The sequence below is a fragment of the Uloborus diversus genome, chromosome 1, assembly GCF_026930045.1.
Source record: "Uloborus diversus isolate 005 chromosome 1, Udiv.v.3.1, whole genome shotgun sequence".
NCBI lineage: Eukaryota > Metazoa > Arthropoda > Arachnida > Araneae > Uloboridae > Uloborus > Uloborus diversus.
The window spans coordinates 15,399,469-15,422,773 of record NC_072731.1 but is presented as its reverse complement, the minus strand read 5'-3'; the positions used below and the strand labels follow the sequence as shown (position 1 = coordinate 15,422,773).

General features: G+C 34.5%; 1 protein-coding gene across 1 annotated transcript in view; it reads right to left on the bottom strand.

Annotated features, from left to right (window-relative positions):
• LOC129234446 (lysosomal alpha-glucosidase-like) overlaps positions 1-18,029 on the bottom strand; it is an 82,620-nt gene extending 64,591 nt beyond the window's left edge. Inside the window, exons 1-4 of the mRNA XM_054868449.1 lie at positions 16,938-18,029; positions 9,818-9,963; positions 7,246-7,411; positions 5,777-5,873 (exon numbers count right to left, since the gene is read on the bottom strand). Of these exons, the coding sequence (XP_054724424.1) occupies positions 5,777-5,873; positions 7,246-7,411; positions 9,818-9,963; positions 16,938-17,423 (895 nt within the window). The 5' untranslated portion in view covers positions 17,424-18,029. The remainder of the gene's footprint in view (positions 1-5,776; positions 5,874-7,245; positions 7,412-9,817; positions 9,964-16,937) is intronic.
• Positions 18,030-23,305: the final 5,276 nt, after the last annotated feature.

Here is a 23,305-nt window from a genome sequence, read left to right as displayed (position 1 = left end):
TCTGTCATAGAAATACTGCATAAATACATCAAATAAAGAGTGAAAATACAGTCAACTCTCAATAACTCAAAGTCCCAAGGGACTGACTAAAACGTTTGAGTTATTGGTAGTTTGAGTTATATGGAAAGTTTCCACAACGGTCTCATGAGTTTGGGACCCGATGAAAACTTCGAGATAAAGAAATATTCGAGTTATCAAGATTGGACTGTACATTATATTTATAAAAAATTATAATTTTTGAGATAGTTTCAGAAAAAAAAATCACTTAACAAGAAAACAAGAGCGGATGTGTGCTTGAGAGATATAAAAATGTGCGTATATACCTACAAAGTTAAAATTTATTCCATACATCGAATTGCTTGGAGTGTCGGTTTTAATGATGAAAAATAATCATATTTCCACAATAATATCAAAGACGAGTCAGAGGGGTCATGATTCAGTTGTTTAAATTCAACTGAAAATGTATTTAAAACTGTATTTAAAAATGTACAGTCTTAAGCAAAGAAGAGACCGAGGGGACATGATTCAGTTGTTTAAATTTATTAAAATGAAAGATGTTACGGGGCTGAAGTTAAGCACTGAAAGCAGGACAAGGGGTCATTGTTTTAAGCTATTTAAATCTCAGGCTAACATGGATATTAGGAAAAATTATTATTATAGCAGGGTAGTGGAACCTTGGAACAGTTTACCGGAAGAGGTGGTAATGAGCAAGGGAGTAGTTTTAAGAGGGCCATTGATCTTCACTGGGGATTTTAAATTGACTAGGACCAGTCTGGCTGGGCCCAGAGCCTGTTGCTGGTCGTCACTTTTGTATTTGTATTTGTATTTGTATTTATAATTCATCAGACTAGACAATTTAAACTGTCGTTGTATTTTTCAGTTTTATACAAGTATGTCGCCTTCCATGTCGCAGAAAACTAGATCCAAAATAGCGTCCTGTCGAGTACCCTGATTTACAATTTGATCTAAGAAACAGTCACCAATTACTTTCAAAAATTCCTCTTCTCTGCTATTACTATGGTAAAAATTATTCCAATCAATTCCTGGAAAATTAAAATCTCCCATTATGATGACTAACCCTTTGCTAGAAATGTCACTAATAATACTAAACATCTGTTCGTCTTGACCCTGGCTTAAGTTGGGTGGCCTATAAATATTCCCTAAACGTAGTTTTTTGCCCTTATTACTAATCAACTCCAGCCAAATCATATCAACCTCATTAGGTTTATCATTAATTACCAATTCATTGCAAATTAAAGTGTCTCTGACATAAAATAAAACCCCACCACCTCTTTTACCTACTCTATCTTGTCTAAACAAATTATACCCAGCAATAGATAATAAATCATCATCACTTTCGGTAGCCCATGTCTCGGTAACTCCAATAATATCCAACCTCTCGTCTATAGTTATGCTTTTCAATTCTTCCATCTTGTTCCTAATACTACGAGCATTTGTATAAAAAACCTTAAGTAAGCCCATCTTACTTTTATTTAATGCTGCACGATTGTTTGAATCCCAGCTGTTAAAATCTTTTCTCTTATTAGCCACCCTATTTCCGTTTCTACTCAAATCCCAATAGTTAGTACCCTTTCGAATTCTGCTCCTTAAACCATGCCCCCCATTCCAACTTAGTTTTTTGATTCTGAAGCCTCTAAAACCAAACCACTAACCATTTTGACCCCTGTAGAGCTCAGATGCAGGCCATCTCTAGCAATCCAATCGCGTTTACATTTACTCCACACATCAATAAACCTGATACTATGCTTAACGCAAATTTCCTTGAGTACCAGGTTCATACACCTAGCCCGTTGGTTTAACCAACTCCTATGCACACCATACCTGGGAAGCAAACCAACCACTTGGACATTTGCCGAACAGTTGGTTGCTTTGTCCAACAGGGAATCCCATTCCTTTGTAAACTCATCGTTTTTACTATGGCCTACATCGTTAGTTCCCACCCACAAAGTAACTACATCCTCTTTATTAAATACAACCTTCTTTTCAGCAACCCTATTTACATCTCTCACCCGAGCCCCTGGCAAACAACATCTAGCCACCTTACGTCTAACTCTGCCTATTGAGTTTCCCACCTCACGCACCATTGAATCTCCCAAAATTATACCCTTTGTTCCCAGTCAGTCACATCAGCAATAACTTTCCCCTTTACCTCTGGAATTTTCCCACTATCTAACACACAGCTAATGCCCACATCCTTTGTACTAACTTCCTCCTTTAATTCTGGAATATTCCCACTATCTAACATACAGCTAATGCCAACCTCCTTTTTGCTAACTTCCACCTTTCCCTCTGGAGTGTTTACCCCATCTACAAGCCTACTTAAAGGATATTGTAACAATTAATATTTTAAAGCTGCATGAAAAATTTCAAATCACAGATAAATGCGCATTGAGCATTTTACACTCATACGTAGTGTTACGTCTTTTATTCAGCTTTGATCAAATTACACATCTCCGTTTCAGTTCTTTGCCTTCTTTTTCAGCATATGATTTCCAAAAGTAACTACTGTATGAAGAACTCCAACAAAAATAATTTATAGTTGTTTCAATTTGATCCAAAAGATCCATAGATGGATCCGTCATAAATTAAAATATCTCCTCCTCGGAAAGAAGACGTGTTCACTATATCTACCAAATGAACATAAAAATAAAACCCCTTGCTAGAATATCTCCCCCCCCCCAATCCCATTATAAATGGAACTGAAACTAGAAAGAGCCATTTCAAAATGAGTATACATTTCCCTTCTCACTTGCAAGCACATGTTTATATTTTCTTTCACGAAATTCAATAAATCACAGGCACTTGACAGACCCCATTTTGATGTCAGACAGAGAAATACTAATGCAGGAGAGCAATCATTTGAACGAAACATGGATAAGTAATGTAAGTAATGGATAAGTAACGCCATCTAATAGTAAACATTTCGTTCCAAATCCAAAACGCAGAATAGCGTCGTTAGGCCGGCTGCATACTACTTACCGTAACGCACGGATGCGTTTTTCGTCTCTGAAGAACCACCTAGCGCTGACACAAAGACATGTCGTTCGTCCCGAACGGGTTAAAGGGCTAAAAGGTAAAATTAGGAGTCTCAAAGTAAAACATTTTGACTCGATAGTCATAAATTTTCACATTTGACTAGATTGTAAATAAATAGTAACTTAATAACTTTTGCTTGTATCATTCATCATAAAATGTGTTTTTAATTATATGGGAAAGGGCGTAGTAAGTGGAACTCTGCCCTATCTGGCATTTCCGTTATCACCCTTTTTCCACGTTTGAGAAAATAGTCAAGAATCTGAACTCAGTGGCACAATAGCCCATGGGTCCATGCCCATCTCCGTTTTTATGGTCAAGGACTATGAGATGCAAGACTGATGTTTCAGTTAGGTGGTCAGCCGAATGAGGAACCCCCAGTGTTTAGTTCCTAAGCACGCTTGGTGCTCATTGTATCGACTCACTGAAGGGATGATAGGCTGAATCGACCGTGCCTAAATCAGTGCAATCAAACCAGGGTCTGCACCATGTAAGCATGAAGCATCATCACCAGGCTAGGCCCCTGGGGTAGGCGACCTAGGCAGCCGCCTAGGGCGGCAGATTTTAGGGGTGGAAAATTTTGAAGTTGAACCATTTTTTTAAAAAGTATGAATAGATGTTTCAGCACCATAAGATTTGCTGCTTCAATGCTAAAAGAAATAATTACGAGTGTGTACCAGTGCTTGGATATACAAAGCATAGTTCGGAATTTAACTAGAAATTCAGTTTTAATTTTAGAGGCGGCAAATTGCGTGATTTAAAAGTCTTTTGAAAATATTAATACAGGGTGGCGACAGGAACTGTGAAAAAAAGTTCCCTGACTTTTCCCTGATTAAGTTCACCAAAGTTCCCTGATTTAAGTTACCAATGATAATGGTTTTCTTTCTTTACTCTACTTGAAATCCATTGTATGTTTGTATTAAATGCCGTATTTTAAACGTTTTAAGTTGTGTAAAGTTGTTGAACTACAGTATTTTAAAAAGATGCTACTTTTTTAATAAAATGGTTAAAAAAAAACAAGACAATTTTTTTGGAAGGAAAGAAAAATTAACAAAACAGTATATTAAATTTTTATACATGGAAAGATTATAGAAAATTCAAATAAATAAATAAATAAATAAATAAATAAAAAATACTTTACTTCCAGAAACCACTTAGCATAAGAATTTTAAGAAACTATTAGAATTACTCTTAAAAACATATGTGTATTTATGATAGAACTAAAAAGTAATTGAAATTATTTTGAACTAAATTTTCAAACAATATAATAATTGTTGCAAGAATAACAAGTAATAGTGAAAGAATAGAAGTAATGTAGTTATTCTTATATAACTAATTGACATATTTATGCAAAACAGATGAAACCATTTGACATCCATTCATAGGGAGCTTTTCTCTAATCAAGAATATAGGTTTTATTGAATGAATACAGCATTTTAACAATAAAAAAATAAAAATATTTACTTAAGTTCACAAGTTAACTCTATTTCAAATGATTTCAGTATGTAACGAAAAAAAAAAATCTTAGATTGCTTTTGTAAAAAACAACTTTGAATGCAAGAAAAAAAAGCAATTAATTAATATCAAAATATATAAAAGAATACAACTTGGTTATAAAATTAAAAAATTACTGAAGTCTGAAGAAAAGAAAACCTTTATAATCTGCGGTGATAACAAATAGTATAACGGCAAAAAACAAAGTTTTTTTAATTGAAAGTTCTATTTTAGCAATTGAATTAAAAACCCAAAGAAGTAAAAACTTTTAAGCTTTTATAGTATTAATTCAAAAACCAAAGATTTCTTAATGAAATCGTGATTACAGTACTTAATTACTTCGAGACAATAGAATAAAGGCAGCGGAGCTAAGGCATTAATGAAGGCTTCCTCTTTGCCTGTATGGTTGTTTATTTTACGTGGCATTGAAAGCGTAAAAGGAAATTTCAAGCAAGTTAAAATAAACAATCTAACAGACACAGAAGCAATCTTAATAAGTTCATCCTGTGGTTAATAAGTAAGATTCAATACTTTGACGTTGAGGAAAAAAGATGCACAAATATGTGGCAGTGTATAATCGCACCTCATTAATTTTACTTTTTTCGAAAAGATAATTGGTCGAAAATGCGAAGGGAATTAGAGTATTTAATTTTGTAAAGCAAAAAAAATTTTTTTTTTTCTTCATAAAATTAATTTTCCCTGATTTTTTGTTATTTTTTCAAAATTCCCTGATATTTCCCTGATTAATAAAGTTCCCTGACTTTTCCCTGATCTCCCTGATTTCCTTGATCTGTCGCCACCCTGTAATATCTGTTTCAGTGCCATAAGATGCACTACTTTAAGGTTAAAAAAGATAATTTTTATTAATTAAGAGTGTACATTAATTTAAAGCACTTTACTATTATTTTTATTTTATTAATATGTTATTACTTTATATTATAAATATTTTATGGAGGGAGGAGGGCGGCACTTGTCAATCTCGACTGAATGGCAGAACTACTAGAGTCGGCTCAGGCTACCACTGAGACACTGGGATTCAGTCAAGAATCTACTGTGCACTAATTTATTAATTTTAATTTCACTGCTAGTCCTTCTATTGAGTATTCTCAAAACAAATTATGAAAAAAAACTTTAACAAAAGTTATGAATTCATTACTATGAAAAAACGAAAATGTGTGAATGACTCATATTGCTATGAATCATTTAAATATAACGAAATGATACACACCCATTGGATTGCTGTTTAAAAGGAATACTCCGTTTGCTTTCCCCTCCTCTTCTAAAGCCATATAAAACGGATGACTGCCGTATAATGCATGATTCGGCTATAAAAAAAGTTGTAAAATTTCGAAAAATTACATTATGAGCTGAAAGTTAAATAAGAATGAAATGCAATACACTTATACTGTCTCTCCTTCATGAGAAAAGCTCCTGCCGTAAAGTTTGAGCCTATCTACTGCCATAGAAACAGACTTTGTTCCTTTTCTGCAAGGGTTAGCAGGTGTGATATTTTGGCGCCATTTTGTCACTCGCCTTCACACCTTTGTGCAGTCGTATGGGTTTTTCCAATAATAAGCTTCCCCTCGAAAAATGAGACACGTCTCGTTGCTATAGCAAAAGACAGGCACAGACATTTTGGTGGGGACTTTTTCTGTGATGGCTGGTCAGTAGAGCAGCCAACATTTAAACCTAAACCTAATGATGCTGCCTTATTGTGATACTTATTTACTTTGATTTTTCAGCAGTTATAGACATTTTATAAATAATAAACCAACAACTGCTATCAGGGGCAGCGTTTAGGACTGAAAAGTGGGGGGGGAGGCAAAAAAAAAAAAAAACGACAAGTAAAATTCAAAGGATTTTTAGCGGCAGCAAAAAAATGAAAGAATTTTTTTTTGCTAAGGCTGGTTTTGAGATCATATGAGTGGTAATTGATGCAAATCTAACAGCTTAACTCAAGTTTTTCTTAAGATTTTGATGAATTATGAACACAATAACTCACCCTGAAGAAACACTTAGACATGAATAAGACTTACATTATTTACCCCAAAGTATTTTGAGATGTTATAAACACTTGGTAATAATTTAATTAAGAAAGTACGGCTTATTTAAGTAAAAAAATTGATTTACTAATGTCTAAACAATGAATAAATAAAATAAAAGTATAAATAGCGTTTTGTAAACAGATATACAAAGTAAAACAAATAATTATGATCTGAAAATTTTGACACTTTTGCTTTTGTTATAATTTCTAGTTTTAGTTCCTAAATTGGAAAATAAAATAAATAAATAAACCATAAAAAGTAAGGGGGAGGGACGCCCCCGCCCCTGCCTCTCAAATCCCCGCCACTGATTGCCATGCAGAATACAAATATACGGCTGTGGTTGCTGGGGTGAGTGTGTAGGAATAATTCCTTAATATCCTTGGTAATTTTGGAATGAAAAGTTATGGGTTCATACTTATATCCATTACTTGCAGAAATAATTTTTTTATCAACTCATTGTTGTAGTTATTCTTATAGTACTGAAGACCTGGATCAAATGCCTTTGTTTTATCCTTGATATATGAAAATATTTCTTCTAATATATAGATTTATTGAAACAGATAATCACATTTTATCTATTACTATTTTTTGTAACACAATGAAACATGTGGTTGATAATAATGAATAAAATCTATTACGATTATCAACTTACAATGGGTCCTAAATCCGAATTCATCAAAGTCAATTTCGTCCAGTTGACATTCCTGAGTAAAGGAGCGTAATGTTCTCCAATGCCATAAAAATATTCAGACGGCAGTTGAGAAGACAACTGAAGGAACTGATTAGCATAAACTAATCGAGAAAGCTCAGTCTGAAATCTAAAAAACAGTATGATTATTATTTCGAACGACATTTCAAATTACAATAAGGTTTGTGCAATGTGGCAATCAGGGCCCGACTAAAGTTTTGAAGACACTGGGCACGAAATTCGTTTGGTGCCCCCCCCCCCCCACTGAGATTATTTTATGTGTAGAAGTAGTAAAATATCTTTATCTTGCGTATTAACATACCTGTACTAAATTTGGTGGTACCTTATATTATAAAAAGTAGAAGTGACATAGTATTACGATAACTAAACATGATAATATAAGATGTCGTCAAACTTTACCCGTTGGAAAAAGCCATTATTATCAAAATTATCTATGGTATAATTTTAAAAGGTGTTACAAATATAGAACAAACTTGGAGTGGTTTTGGGATTTACAAAAGAGATTAAGTTTTTACAGGGATTTTTTTTTTTCTAGATTTAATATTTACATCTTGCTTTCTATCAAGGTGAATAAATAAATTGCATTATAAATCAAAGAAATACTTCATGGTACAAGGGCAAAACATCCTATGATCTAAATTAAATTTCATTCAAATTCCCAACAATAGAAAGATTTTTTATTATGTTAAAATTACTCAACTTTTCCATTCTTTTTACAAGGGCAAAAGTTTTTTAAAAATATCAATAGACGTAATATAAAAAAGCATCAATACATTGGCCACCGAAATTGATTATGAGGATTAATTTAATAAAGTGTTCCCCTCGGAAAATGTAATAAAATGTTTGAAACATAAAATGCAGTTTTACAAGGAAGTATCGACAAGAGAAAGTCAAATAGCTCATGGGGTCATTCCACAGTGACTGACATTACAATTTGACTATATTTTTAACTTTCAAATTCAGTACTGTCTAGAAATAAAATTTTATTTCTGCTCAAATTGATCTAAAAAACATCATGATATGGTACATTAATGCCCACACACTTGTTTTCAGATTTGAGAATTTTTTTTTGGTGTGAAATAAAGGGGAATTAAAAAAAAATGTGACTGATATTACATGACTGATATTACATCCATCACATTTTATTTATTCCCTTTTATTTCATATTAAACAAAAAATTCATCAAGTCTGCAAACAAGCGTGAGGGCATTAATGTACCATATCATGATATTTTAGATCAATTTCAGAAGAAATAAAAATTTTAATTCAAGGCAGTACTGAATTGAAAGTTAAAAATATAGTCAAACTGTAATGTCCGTCACTGTGGAATGACTCTGTAAGTTGATGAACAAATGTGCATGAAAATAACTCCACAAATATCATACACCAGGAAAGAATAATGAACACTTCAATTTATTTTTTTTCCTGGCTACTGGAAACGCTTGTTTCTTATGAAATAAAGACATACCTTTGTGCAGAAGGGTAAAAGAAAAAATTAGAGTGAAATCACAAATCTGTAGAATGTGTGTTTTCAGGTTTCAAAGAACCCCCCTTCATCCCCCCACCGCAAAAGAGGTGGGCTCATGAATGAGAGGAGAATCGACAAAACTCAGAAGCCCTTTTATTGAACTTTTTGCCAGAAAGAGGTTCCTTATAATAACGAAACACGTCTGCAGTTTTCTACAATTTAGGGGATTTAACATTTTTTTTTTCACAGGTTAGTTTTAGAATGAACCACTCTTTAAAGTTTTCCTGTTCCTTTTTGTAACTACTGTGCTCCTTAAATAAGTGTTAAATGAATTCTACTTACTACTAACAGAAATTAATCTTATTTAGTAACATTAAAATAAAGATTGAATTTTCTGAAGACAAACAGTTGATTGTTTTACAGAGGCCAATTGAAGTGGGTATGTATCAAATGCTCAGCACGCAGAAAACTTAGGGGAGGCAAATTTTCAACTGGCCATTACAAAGAACATTAGGGGCGGTCCATAAATAAAACTACTTTTTTTTTCAACACATCTTACCCCCTCCTTCTCTTGCTTCGAAGCAGCACATTCCTCATAAACCCAAAACACATGTAAGAAATCATTTTTTAACTAGGGAGCTTATACCCTCTGCTCCCCAACCCTCGTTGGACATCTGTGGTGGGTGACGTTGATTTAAAAGTTTTTATGCCTTGGATGTTCTCTGGACTCGATGTGGTTTATAAGGGTGAGACGGGGAGAAATGGTTTCCCCTGGATCCAACGGTACCAGTATTCACCTGGTAGACATTCCCAGTCTAGAGGAGATAAAGAAACAGACACAAACACAGAGACATATATGAACAGATTTTAATAATATAGATTTCGAGCTTTAAAAAAGATGTTTTTATATCATACATATTTTTAGCATAACATTACTATTTTAACTCTTTCAGAGCATTTTTGTTTTGTTTTGAAAATTGAGGCTATGAAATATGTAATTATGAAGGATAATGTGTAAATAAATAAATTAAAAAAAAATCACATTACATAACAGTTTTGGACAACTTGCGAGAAACTGTCAATCGTCCTGTCGTTGAATTCAACAAAACTTCATACAGAGGATTTTGAAGATCCTTTGTCTGGAAATTCAGTGGAATAGGCACTTCAAATCTCGAGGAGTCTGCATCAGTAATCTATTAGCAGAACATCAATCAATCAAAATAAAGCAAAACATTAATGACAGCAATACAAAAAAACATCAAATATTTAGTTGAAAATAAACGCTTTTATTCTATTTAACTAACATGTTCTACATACCAGTAAGCTCCTTACATGAAGATAAATTTTTTTCAAAAAAAAAGTCAAAAAAATAATGCAAGATACAGAGCCTGAAACTTTTTGGGACATTTTGAAGCCACAGAAATAATTAGTTTTCTCCTGGAGAAATTGGTTTCTTTACCAATTAAAATATAGTTGAATAATGACATTTTCTTACAAAACTTAAAAAGCGCGAAATATTTCAAATTATAAGCAGTTCATTTGATATTGTCCACCCTTTTAATCAAAAGAAATATTTTTTCCTTTTCATTGATATAATAAGATTCTAGGATTTTTTTAAAATATATATAACCAGGAGATCCTCTCCCTACTCGCTAACGCTCACCAATTCCCGCAAGATCAAAATAGTCTGATAGAAAGAGTTAGACAAAAATACATCTAACAATGACAGTATGGGACCCCAATTTTGGGGAATCCTAAAATCTGGAAGACCGTAAATCCAAAACTTTTTCGTCTTAAATATTTGAAAAAAAAAATCAAAATTACTTTTTAAACAAAATCCCATTTTTTTTTCAGATTTCAAAGTTAAAGATTATTAACGTTTGGTAATTACTTGCTGAAAACACAGTACTTTTAGCTCAGCTTCTTTTTTTAAACATTTTATCGATGCCACATGTTATGCATACATAAGCGTTTTGCTGTAATCTGGTAGCAATCTTCTAACATCCACTTTTGGTTAACGATAATAATTATCAAAGAATTCTTTTCTTCTCATAAGTATGCAATACAAAGCCTTGAGTAAAAGTACCTTGAGTAAAAGTAAAAAATTTTTATTAAAAATATGATTTGCTCATTTTATCTATCAGCACATTTCCAGAAAAAATGGAAAAGCAACATCCGCGGACAATGCGCCACTGCAAATTAGCTCTGACTTTTGTTTTATCATAATCAAATATACTTTCCTTCAGATTGATCAAAAAAAAAAATAATAATAAAAAAATTTAGCATTGACATTAGCGAAACCAGGTAAAAACATGAAAAATACTGCAAAACAGGAAAGTTTTCACTATTTTTTCAGTCGGAATACAAAATATGGAAAATTACAAAATTCGGAAAGGTTGCAGTCCCGAGCAATGAAATTCTGGCTCTTGTAGAAAATAGAACCTAAGTAAAGAGATCATTTTCTTTTTTTAACAATATTTAAATCCCACTTTCATCTGAATAAAAGAAGATAATTTACTGAACAAAAATATTCATAAAAATTAAGTTTTAAAAAATGCTTCTAAGAGCAACCCTCCTCTGGGATCCAATCAAACTTGTACCAAATTTCACAACTACAGGTGCTGAGATGCTATTGAGTAGTATGGCAAAATGGTCATTTTGTACATATGTAAATTTTCGGTCTTCAGTAACATTTTGCTATATATATATATATATATATATATATATATATATATATATATATATATATATATATATATATATGTACATATATAGCTCTTGCGCTAATATTCAATTTCGCCTACGATTTTTGCTACATTAGAAACTCTTATAATAATAAATTGAGGAAATTGGAACAAACTTTATCGCAATGCAGAAAAAAAAACAATTACAAAAGACAAAAAAAATTTTAAGGGGCATAGCAAATCTTTTATTCCCTTAATATACAATTTTAAGCTTTTTTTAGAAAAAAAAGGCTGCAAGGTGTTTTGTAATCAATTTCAAAGCTTTATGTGCTATGTGGTCTTCAGGTCCCAGGAGACATAGTTTCAATTTCCTTGAGGGTGTTCCTTTTTATCTTATACAAGTAACATAAATTTGAAATAAGAACGTCCAGTTTTAATTCCAGTTTCACAAGGAGTAAATTTCATGAATATCAGACATTGCCTTATTTTGAAGTTTTGGTTATTCAGAGATGCAAACATTTATATTTAGAAAGATATTAGACTTTATGTAAATAACCAGGCCCTGACATCTACAAGGGCAAGTTAGGTTACTTTCTCAAGGACTAACTTTCAAATATAGTCAGTACTAAAGCAAAGCAAATACAAAAGTGACGACCAGCAACAGGCTCTGGGCCCAGCTAGACTGGTTCCTAGTCAATTTACAATCCCCAGTGAAGATCAATGGCCCTCTTAAAACTGTCTACTCCTTTGCTCATTACCACCTCTTCCGGTAAGCTGTTCCAAGGTTCCACTACCCTGCTAAAATAATAATTTTTCCTAATATCCATGTTAGCCTGAGATTTAAATAGCTTAAAACAATGACCCCTTGTCCTGTTTTCAGTGCTAAACTTTAGCCCCGTAACATCTTTCGTTTTAATAAATTTAAACAGCTGAATCATGTCCCCTCGGTCTCTTCTTTACTCAAGACTGTACATTTTTAGCCTTCTAAGCCTGGAATCATAATCTTAGTGGGAAAGTCCATTTATTAGCCTTGTAGCCTGCCTTTGAACCCTTTCTAATACATTAATGTCTTTCTTAAGATAAGGAGACCAAAACTGAACAGCATACTCCAAATGGGGTCTTACCAAACTTCTATATAAGGGCAGAAGAACTTCTTTATATTTATTTGAAATAGATCTATTGATAAACCCAAGCATCTTATTGGCTTTGTTGCTAGCAATGCTGCACTGTTGGTAAACTTTAAATCCTGACTTATTAAGACCCCCAGATCAGTAACTTTGTCTGCCTGACTAATGACTGAACTTTGCAAATAATTACTTGTACACTTATTTCCATGCCCTAAATGTAGCACTTGACATTTCCCAACATTAACAGCCATACCCCATTTATCGGCCCACTCCGTAATATGATCTAGATCCTCTTGCAGCTGATTTGCTTGTTCTTCATTTTCTACAGTCCCCATAAGTTTGACATCATCAGCAAAACAATTCATGTTCCCAGAAATATTTTTGTGAATATCGTTCATAAAGACAATGAACAAAACAGGCCCTAACACTGATCCTTGAGGAACCCCGCTTAAAACCTCACTCCAATTAGAACAATTTCCCCTTACAACTACTCTTTGTTTCCTTCCAGTCAGCCAGTTTTTTACCCAAATGAAAGTTTTCCCTCATATTCCCATATCAGCTAATTTGCTATGTAGAGCAACATGCGGTACCTTATCGAAAGCTTTTTGAAAATCAATGTAAACAACATCTACAGGCTTCTTATTGTCCAAAGCCATGGTAACTTTGTCACAGAAATGTAATAAATTAGTTGCACAAGATTTACCTTTCCTGAAACTGTACTGAAAACTAGTCAATAGATTATTAGTCTCTAGAAAATTTACTATCTTAATTTTCATCAATGTTTCAAAAATTTTGCAAACCACCGAAGTTAGACTCACAGGTCTATAATTTATAGCACTCCCTTTAGACCCTTTCTTGAAGAGCGGTGTAATGTTAGCCAGCTTCCAGTCCTCTGGCACTGTCCCCGAATTATAAGAAGCATTGAAAATGTTTGCGATTACATCTGCTAATTCCTCTGCACATTCAACTAAAATTTTCGGATAAATATTATCTGGCCCCGGAACCTTAGTCTCTTTAATTTTTTTCAAATGAAGGAAAACGTCATCCCTGGAAAATACAAAGTCCTCAAGCTGTACTATAGCTTGTGTCATGTTGGTGTCAACTGTTGAGATACAGTTATCGTTAAAAACACTCGAAAAAAAGTTATTAAGAACATTAGCAATATCACTATCGTCCTGAATCAAAATTCCGTGCTCATCAACCAGTGGCCCAATATGACTATTTCGAACTTTCCCCGAATTAGCGTATGCAAAAAACCTCTTGGGATTCCTGTTTATGTTATTTGCCAGTCTTTGCTCCAACTCTCTTTTCTGAATGCGTACCAAATACTTAAATTTACGCCTTGCCTTACAATATTGGAGCCTATCTGCACTGTGACCTGTTTCTCTAAACCTATGAAAAGCAGCTTGCTTATAATTTAGCGAGTTCTTAGTTTCCCTGGAGAACCACATTGGCCAAATTTTAGCGTTGACACCCTTTCTCCTAAAAGGAACATGATCCTTAACCGTATTCGCTAGATTTTCCTTAAACTCTGCCCACTGAAGTTTCACATCGCTATTGTCCAATCCAGAAGAAAAAACTGCCCAAACCTAATACTGTTGTGCTCACTATCTCCAATGTGTTCCCCTACACATAACACCTGAACAGAGCCTTCCATGTCGCAGAAAACTAGATCCAAAATCGCGTCCTGTCGAGTACCCTGAGTTACAATTTGATCTAAGAAACAGTCACCAATTACTTTCAAAAATTCCTCTTCTCTGCTATTACTATGGTAAAAATTATTCCAATCAATTCCTGGAAAATTAAAATCTCCCATTATGATGACTGACCCCTTGCTAGAAATGTCACTAATAATACTAAACATCTGTTCGTCTTGACCCTGGCTTAAGTTGGGTGGCCTATAAATATTCCCTAAACGTAGTTTTTGGTACAGATGTGATATACCCCCCCCCCCCCCCCCCATTTGGCGACATCCGATTTTTTGCACAAAATTGAAATATTTTTCTCGCCAATGAGGCGATGAATTTTTAAGCATGGCATCCCTGGTGAAACTAACCTGCGGTTGGCAACGGGAAGGCAAACTTGTTCGAACTGGTTTACTTGGGTTCTTTACTTGGTTTTACGCAGGAGAGATACGTGTTTTTTTGGGCAATATACCTTACAGGAATGCTTATTTTGTGTTAGTTTAGATTCAGCAGTTGTGTTTTGAAGTAAAAACATTAGAAAATGCCAGTTTGAAGAAAATGCCAGTTTCTTCAAACTTGAAGGTTAATTAAAAGTTAACTCCAACGTGGTGTGTATCTGTAACGTGCCATTGTCAGATGATGTTTTGTTTTGGACTGAGTGTGAGGATTTATACCATAAAAAGGTAAGTTCTTTATTTTAGAATTCACATAAAAATTCTCACTTCGAAAATTCTTTGTTTTTTACAAATCCTTGAGGGGTTCTTGTAGCTTTTAACTTTATTTTTACTGTATGTTAATTAATTTTACAAAAATAGTTCGGTTATTTTGTTCTAAAAGTTAATTCTTATCGATGCCACGAATTATTTAGACATTAACGTGCCTCCTTTAGGTACTGAATTTTATGTTAACAATTGAAAGTTCTTTCGGTTGTACTCTTAAAAATGCTGAATTTTGTTAATAAATCTGCACAATAATGGTGCATATTTCACACTTAAAACTGTGTCATTATTGTACACTGAACGGAAGGAGCCACCCTTGGGTGTACATACACATGAATATGCATAATATACATAATTGTGACCATACTCCGACTGTAATGTATATTAACAGTCGGAGGGATAACGGACCGAGCGGAGCGAGGTCCTGGCGAGCCAGAGGTCTCATAGTACTTTCGTAATGAGACCGAGGCAGGGCCGGCGAGCCGAGGTCTCATTACGAAAGTACTATGAGACCGAGGGCTCGTATCCCGGAGAAATGATGAAAAAACAATTAATGCATTAATTTCGACTTGTAATTAATACAATAATTTATTTCATTGTATTTTAATATGTTTACAAAAAAACCCGGCCCTGTACATTTTTGAAGCATATATTCGTGATGTTTTTGTTGTGCTTTTATGTTGTTTTTGTATATATTGTGTTCTGAAGTGCTTTGATCATGTTTTTTTATCTGATTTTTTCCTGTTGGCGCTAAAAAAAAAATCGCTAAGACCGATGTATGACATATGTCGTCATACATCGTTTTCTTGGCGCCAACAGGAAAAAGTCGCCAAGGGTGGGGTGTATCACATCAGTTCCTAGTTTTTTGCCCTTATTACTAATCAACTCCAGCCAAATCATATCAATCTCATTAGGTTTATCATTAATTACCAATTCATTGCAAATTAAAGTGTCTCTGATATAAAATAAAACCCCACCACCTCTTTTACCTACTCTATCTTGTCTAAACAAATTATACCTAGCAATAGATAATAAATCATCATCACTTTCGGTAGCCCATGTCTCAGTAACTCCAATAATATCCAACCTCTCGTCTATAATTATGCTTTTCAATTCTTCCATCTTGTTCCTAATACTACGAGCATTTGTATAAAAAACCTTAAGTAAGCCCATCTTACTTTTATTTAATGCTGCACGATTGTTTGAATCCCAGCTGTTAAAATCTTTTCTCTTATTAGCCACCCTATTTCCGTTTCTACTCAAATCCCAATAGTTAGTACCCTTTCGAATTCTGCTCCTTGAACCATGCCCTCCCCCCCATTCCAACTTAGTTTTTTGATTCTGAGGCCTTTAAAACCAAACCACTAACCATTTTGACCCCTGTAGAACTCAGATGCAGGTCATCCCTAGCAATCCAATCTCGTTTACATTTACTCCACACATCAATAAACCTGATACTATGCTTAACGCAAATTTCCTTGAGTACCAGGTTCATGCACCTAGCCCGTTGGTTCAACCAACTCCTATGCACTCCATACCTGGGAAGCAAACCAACCACTTGGACATTTGCCGAACAGTTGGTTGCTTTGTCCAACAGGGAATCCCATTCCTTTGTAAACTCATCGTTGTTACTATGGCCTACATTGTTAAGCGGGTGGGGGGGGGGGGGGGGGATTCATCCCTAAAATATTTGTTTTTTGTTGTAATCCAAATCCAATGTTAACTGGTTTCAAACCACTTTTCCTTTCAGTGAGTCAGTCAAACCTCAAATATTTTATTCTAGCCACAACATTGAGTATATATTGTATGATACTACTTATGACTAACTTACAAATAAAAAAATGTGCACACTTTTGAGGGAAATGCAGATGTAATGAGTAGACAAACAAAAAAGCTTCTTTAAAATGACAATGATACAAATAAGACAAATATTTGATTGCAGAAAATATTACCTTAATTCTCAAAGAATAATCATCAATAAAACGAATAACTAGATTTAAATTCTTAATTTCTTCCGGAAAACCCGATGGTGTTTTGCGAGTCAGCCTGGCTTGAATCTTTGACTTGGCTTCAGAAACATTACTTATGGCATATCCCAAATAATCAGATGGGTAAAAACAATAAGGTACATTTACAGAAGCACCACCATTCTTAGAGGTATCTGGAACAGCATAACAGCAACCTCTATTTAAGCACTGCTTTTCTGACAGTGGTTGATCAGGGTGGCAATCGAACTTTTTAATGTCTGGTGTGTCCTTACATACTGGATTTTTGTCGGCATTTTGATCAGAAGGTCTAGTAGAAAACCATACTGCAACAGCAACCAAAGCAATTGCAACAGTACATGCTGCTAAAATCAAAACTAAGGTTTTTCGAGTCAACTTAAAACGACTTTCTTGCTGGGAAAGCAGCCCAAAGTCGCTACTTTCTCTAGGCATTTATACAACTGACGTAATTTCCAGAAATAGAAGCTTAAAGAAAATAAATAATTCCAACTGTAGTGGATCACACCGGTTTTAAGAAATTTACATTGCAATATAAATTTAAAACAGTTTAGAAAAAGAATTTAAGACCGGGAAGGAGAAGACTAGAGCTTTGAATGTAGAAACAAATCCACTATTAAAGAACTTTGAAATCAATCTCGGGAGTAAGTAATCTAGGATGGAACAATAGTAGTACATCAATGTGAGATAAAACTTGACTTCTAATGATAAGAATTTCTTTCAGGTTTCAGGATTATGCATTATCATCACATCACTTATCTACTTTTCAACGAAAGAGTTTTTTTTTTTTTTAATTTTGGAACAATGGAATTTTCCTTAAAACAAGAAAGGAGAAAAGGGCGTATGACGTTTTACTGAAGGTTCATATTTAATGTTTATAGTTTCAGCTCAGGTTTTGATAAGGGCTAGGAACTATGAGTCTCGCTTCCCGATGTCTTTATTAATTTAGATGGGCATATATGGCATGCATTTTTTTGGGAAATAGTGGGAGTTAACCCGCCACCTCACATCGAATCGAGACACAAGAAGACATTTAAAAACCAGCGCGGAAGAAAAAAAACGTAAACAAATCATGTGTCTTATTTACAGTTCCAGTGAAGCATTTTCCAAACTGTAGACATTGCAGCTTAAAATTACATTTAAAAAATATTTCCGACTTAAACCATCATTTTTTGAATAATAAGTATCAGGACATCATTTTTTAAAAATCTCTCACACTATTAAGTCTGTTATTCTTTTGGTCATGGACGTTGCTACTACTCCTCGAAAATAAGCAACTGTGATTGGCTAACGTAGTCTACTCCAGTAGAGACTACTTATTGGCAAAATAATCGCTCATCTTGGCGAAAAACTTCTAATTCTACAGGAAATAAATTACATGACGAATTATACAGTTGAGTAATCTTGTCGGTTGCCATTTTTTTCTTGCGTGCTGAGAAATACGTTCGGAATCATTGTTACAAAAGCTTTGAGGCTACTAGAGTTCTCATGGGTTTTCGAACTAGTATTATAGAGTCCCTACGGAGATTTTTAGAGGGCGGAAATGGTTAAGAGGAATATGTATTGGAAAGGAGATCTCTTAATACTCTAATGGAGACTTTTGGGGAATGTTTTTCTTTTTATAATATAGCTTGAGTTCTTGAGTATTAAATGTCCTCATTCACAGGGGTACCCACCTAGGGGGAGGATCATGGCATTTTTAGGGAGGTTCTTTTAGGGGTATTTTTTTCATTCGGGAGGGACTCTTGCTCGGGTGTTTTTTGCGACATTGAGAAGAGATGCGCCCTTGTCCATCGGGGATGAGCACCCCTGTCATTCAAATGAAGCTTTTCAGGGACTACTGTCTTTAATTTGATGCGTCGCTTGAACAGGACCGTTGACGTTATTTAGGTTTAATTAGGTTTTTAAGGGGGTAGTTTTAAGTGATATGTTTATCCTCATTTTAGAGGGACTCTCTTTATGGGGGGGGGGGGTACTCCGGTCATAGCCGCCCATATGGGTGGCAAGTGAGGGCTCGAGCTCTCCCCCCTTAGAACTCACCGAGGCGTCCCCCTAAGGGCAAGGGCGCACCCCTCTCAATATTGAGCTCCTCCCCCCAAATGAGAAAAATACCCCTCCCTATAAATACTTTAATGGCGCAGTATGCGCCATGACCCCCCCCCCCCCTATCCCAGGTGGGCACCCTCGGAAATCAGAGCTTTCTTGATTTTAGTACTTTTTCTTTGCAAAAATGTATTAACATTTCTCTAGCTACTAATGAATAAGTTATCAAAAATGTCAAATTTTAATAACTCTAATCAGTACAGAAATCGGTTTCCACGGGGAAAATATATCCTGCTACACCCATGGGGAAAATATCTGGTCTCCCTCTTCTCAAAATGTTGCATATGGGCGCCCATTTTCCGGGATCAATATGATATATCAAGGGGTTAAATGGAGTTAGGACACCGCTCATGAGAAAGATTTAGGCACTCTTTTGATACTATTAAACTGTTTCTTCATTCCAAGTTTGTCTCTTTTGGGGATCGGGAGGTGTCAACTGCCCCCCCCCCCCCGTCATAAAAAATTTTTTGGACTAATGTCAACTACTATACTTTATCTTAATGAACATTGGCAAGGTCGAACGCTATTCCGAAACTGTTGATTTTTTTTGTTCAGCATCATTTTTAGTATTTCTTCAGGTTTTTAATCCGACACTGCCTCTGTTTCGGTTTCTGACTTTGTATGAATATCGTGCGTCAGCATTACGTTAACGTCATATGTTCCTAAGCATGAATCTTGCTTTGTAACCGTGTTTCTGATCTACACAAAGACAGCACGACAGCTTATTTGGACGATATAGTTATGAATTGCACAATGGGAGAGGGGAGCATGAGTGTCCTCGGTTCCAGGGCTGGATTTACGTCACAAACATACTACTAGGGGAAGGACCCTACAGATTTTGGGGCACAAAATTTATAGATCCGGTCCTGCTCAGTTTAAAGTAAAATAAAAAAACAGAGCCCCTTCAAGAAAAAAATTGGGCCTACCAATACAGGGCCGCCAGAGCTTGAGTTTTCCTTCAAGATCTTATAGTTTTTTCAATCGGAGGCTACCCTCCTTTAAGACCAAACTGTCCAAATAACGGGCCTGACCTCCCCTCCTCCCCACGACTATATGGTCTATTGTGGCAATTGTCCCTGATAAAAAAAAAAGTACTTTGTGCTTAATAACTAATACGAATGCGACGACCAGCCAGCCAGGGGGCGGATACAGAAAAATCATTTGGAGAGGGTACGAAAAATTGAATAGCCCCCCCCCCCCCGCGTCACCTTCGATGTTTTATAACAAAGTTTTAATGACTTTATTTTTAAAAGTGCATGTTTTTTATTTCTCCTTTAGATCGAGGAATTTACTTCGAAGTACATGAATATTATGCACTAATATACTTTTAATGTAGCCCGAAAACATCTTTAACGTTTCAAGCCATTTAAATACTAAACCCAATATAATGTCACCGAGATGCTAGACAATGAGCAGTTTTACTCAGGAACATTGCCGTTAAGATTATAACACAAGAGCAAAGCTATTAAATAAACCCATACTTTTCTTGAGTTTTTTAAATTAATTTATAAAGAAAATCATAACATATAAGTTTTACTGAAGAATTCAGAAACTATATTTGTGTGAATTGCAAAACAATTGCTGATTTGTTCTTGAAACCATGATACAGTTGAGATAACGTATTGATACTACATGCCGTTTCCATTAAAAATCATGGTTTTTCCCAAGAAACTACCATATGATTTCTTTCATTTTGCATTTTTCATGAGCTGAAAAAAAAAATCGCAAATAGGTTCTTCGATCAAAATGACTCTTTTAGGAGCACCTACAAATTAAAAAAAAAAAAAAAAAAAATTTAAAATAAAAAAATATCAAAATAATTATTGATTCCATCAAAGAAGAATTAGTGGAAGAATCGCGATAATTCACCAAATTCCAAGCCACGCTTACTCTTTTGAACACTAGGTGGCAGGGCTGCACGGGGTCACTCAAAACTTCCGGCGGAAGTCTTATTTGTATTGCTTCTTACGACGAATTGCTCTGTTTACGTATCTGTAATTTGATTGATTTTTTAAATTAATCATGAATTTCAAAGGCGCAAAATTTTCGTAAAAAGAGCGGATGTTGTTCTGCTTTCGGGTACAGCATGAGGACAGGAGCAAATAAGATGTCAGAAATAAAGATGTTCAAATTTCTAAAGGTCCTGATCGTCGAATCAAAGCCAATGCTTTAAAGCGAAATGATTGAATCTTAATAAATATTATGTAGTAAACACACTTTGTGCGAGGTATTTACGAGCTGGAAACATTCACCTTAATTTCATCAGCTTTGTATTTTTACTGTAATGTGTGAAGATCTATATTGATCTATATTAAATTGATTATTAGAAAAACTCAACCAGAACAATTTTTTATTTGCTTCCTGCAAAGCTGAAATTTTCCTGTGTTTTGACGGGTTTGAAACAGTTTGATTTGTGTGATTAAAATAAAGAACCACTATTCATTACCTCATGAGAGAAAAACTTCCCATAGCTCGAACTATCAATAACTCGAACCATTTGGCCCGTCTCTTGGGACTTCGAATTATTGACGGTACTTTAATATTAAGCGCTCTAATTGTAAATAAATTTAGATACTCGACAATCGGTAAACAAACACATTAATTAAAGTTATAGTATAGTATTATAGTGCAGCTATTGGTATTACATAAAAAGCAATTTTAACGCAGGAGAAAGCACTCGGAGATTAAATTTAAATTTTGTTATCTTTCATTTTTTTTATGCCTATCAATCTTGCTACAGAAGCAAGTGGATTAAACAAAAAAAAAAAAAAAAAGTGATGAACAAATATGTAATAAAATATATTAAATATCAAACCTGAAAATTAGGTAGCAACTGTAAACCAATAAGTGTGTGTGAACTGAAAAGCTACAACAGGAGAATTGATTGAATATGACACCAAAACTCCCTGTCATAGCCATTCTCTGTGAACACTGCAGAAAAGCTTCCATCTTTGAAAAAATAGCTTCAACTTAAGAATAGGAATTACAATTCACAACGTACTTGCAATCCAGTAGATTTGAGATTATTGAAAGCAGACTTTGTATCAACTTTATTTCTGTTTAGGAATGTATTCATAAATGCTTATCATTGAAATCGCGGCAATGATCGACAAACGAAGACTCGTTTTTTTTTTTTTTTTCTTATTTCTGTATTTAAAGGATCAGGAAAATCAGATCCGTTGAACGACAATTTTTGAGAATAGCAAAGCCTATTATACTCATTTCATGCATTAAAATACGCAAAAGACATGATTCTACCTAGAACTGAAAGAAAACAGAATTGCCTGAACACTGTAAACATCAATCGTTAGCAATAGATTCGCCATCCATCTATTAAAGGATCGGAAAGGTCACAGCCAATGAAAGATAATTTTTAACAATAACTAAGTTTGTCTTTCTCATTTAATGCATTGAAATACGCAGAAGACATTATTCTGCTTTTTAAAGAAGCACAACAAAATTGCTTTGAACACCTATCTCTAGCAATGGAGATTGGCGCTTAACCGGAAATAAGACTCGCTACTTCCGGTCTACGTCAGTGGTTTGTTTGTTTATTTAGGATATTTGGTGAATACGGTCCCTTGAATTCGAAACTAGTGAGTTAAATGTATTCTGCAACTCTGAGCCTCTGACTCCAGTAATACTTCCTTAGCAAGCAAATATGCTGTGTGTGTTTTGTGTTCTTTTTAATTAACTACGTAAAAAATGCAAAAGAAAAGTCAAGTAATAACTAAAATAGTGAAATTAATTTATCCTTTGGGGAAGGGGGGGGGGGCGCAACTTCCAGCCAGTCTAGCATAGATTAGGGTTGGTGACAAAACACCTCCTGAAACGGTGGTCCAAAAAAAAAAAAAAAAACTCAAAACCATTTATTCCTAGAAAGGAAAAAAGTGCGATTTTTCCGTTCATGTCATAGTTAGGAACATTACAGAAGTGGGAAAAGCAGATTCTGTAGGTCGAATTTGGAGTTTAGGTTAGAGTAGGGGGGGAAAAAAGCGCCAAGAATAATCTTTTCACGGGTTGATCGGTAAAATAAATTTAAGTGATAGATATGCTAATTAATGAACGTATCTCAACTCCACATCAAGGAAAATTGATATTCCGTTGAGATTCTTGAGTCATTAAATACAAAATTAATCAAAAAATTAATTTTTTTTTCTTCCCATAATAGGAGAAAACAAATATTAAATATGTATACTCAAACCCCAAATAAT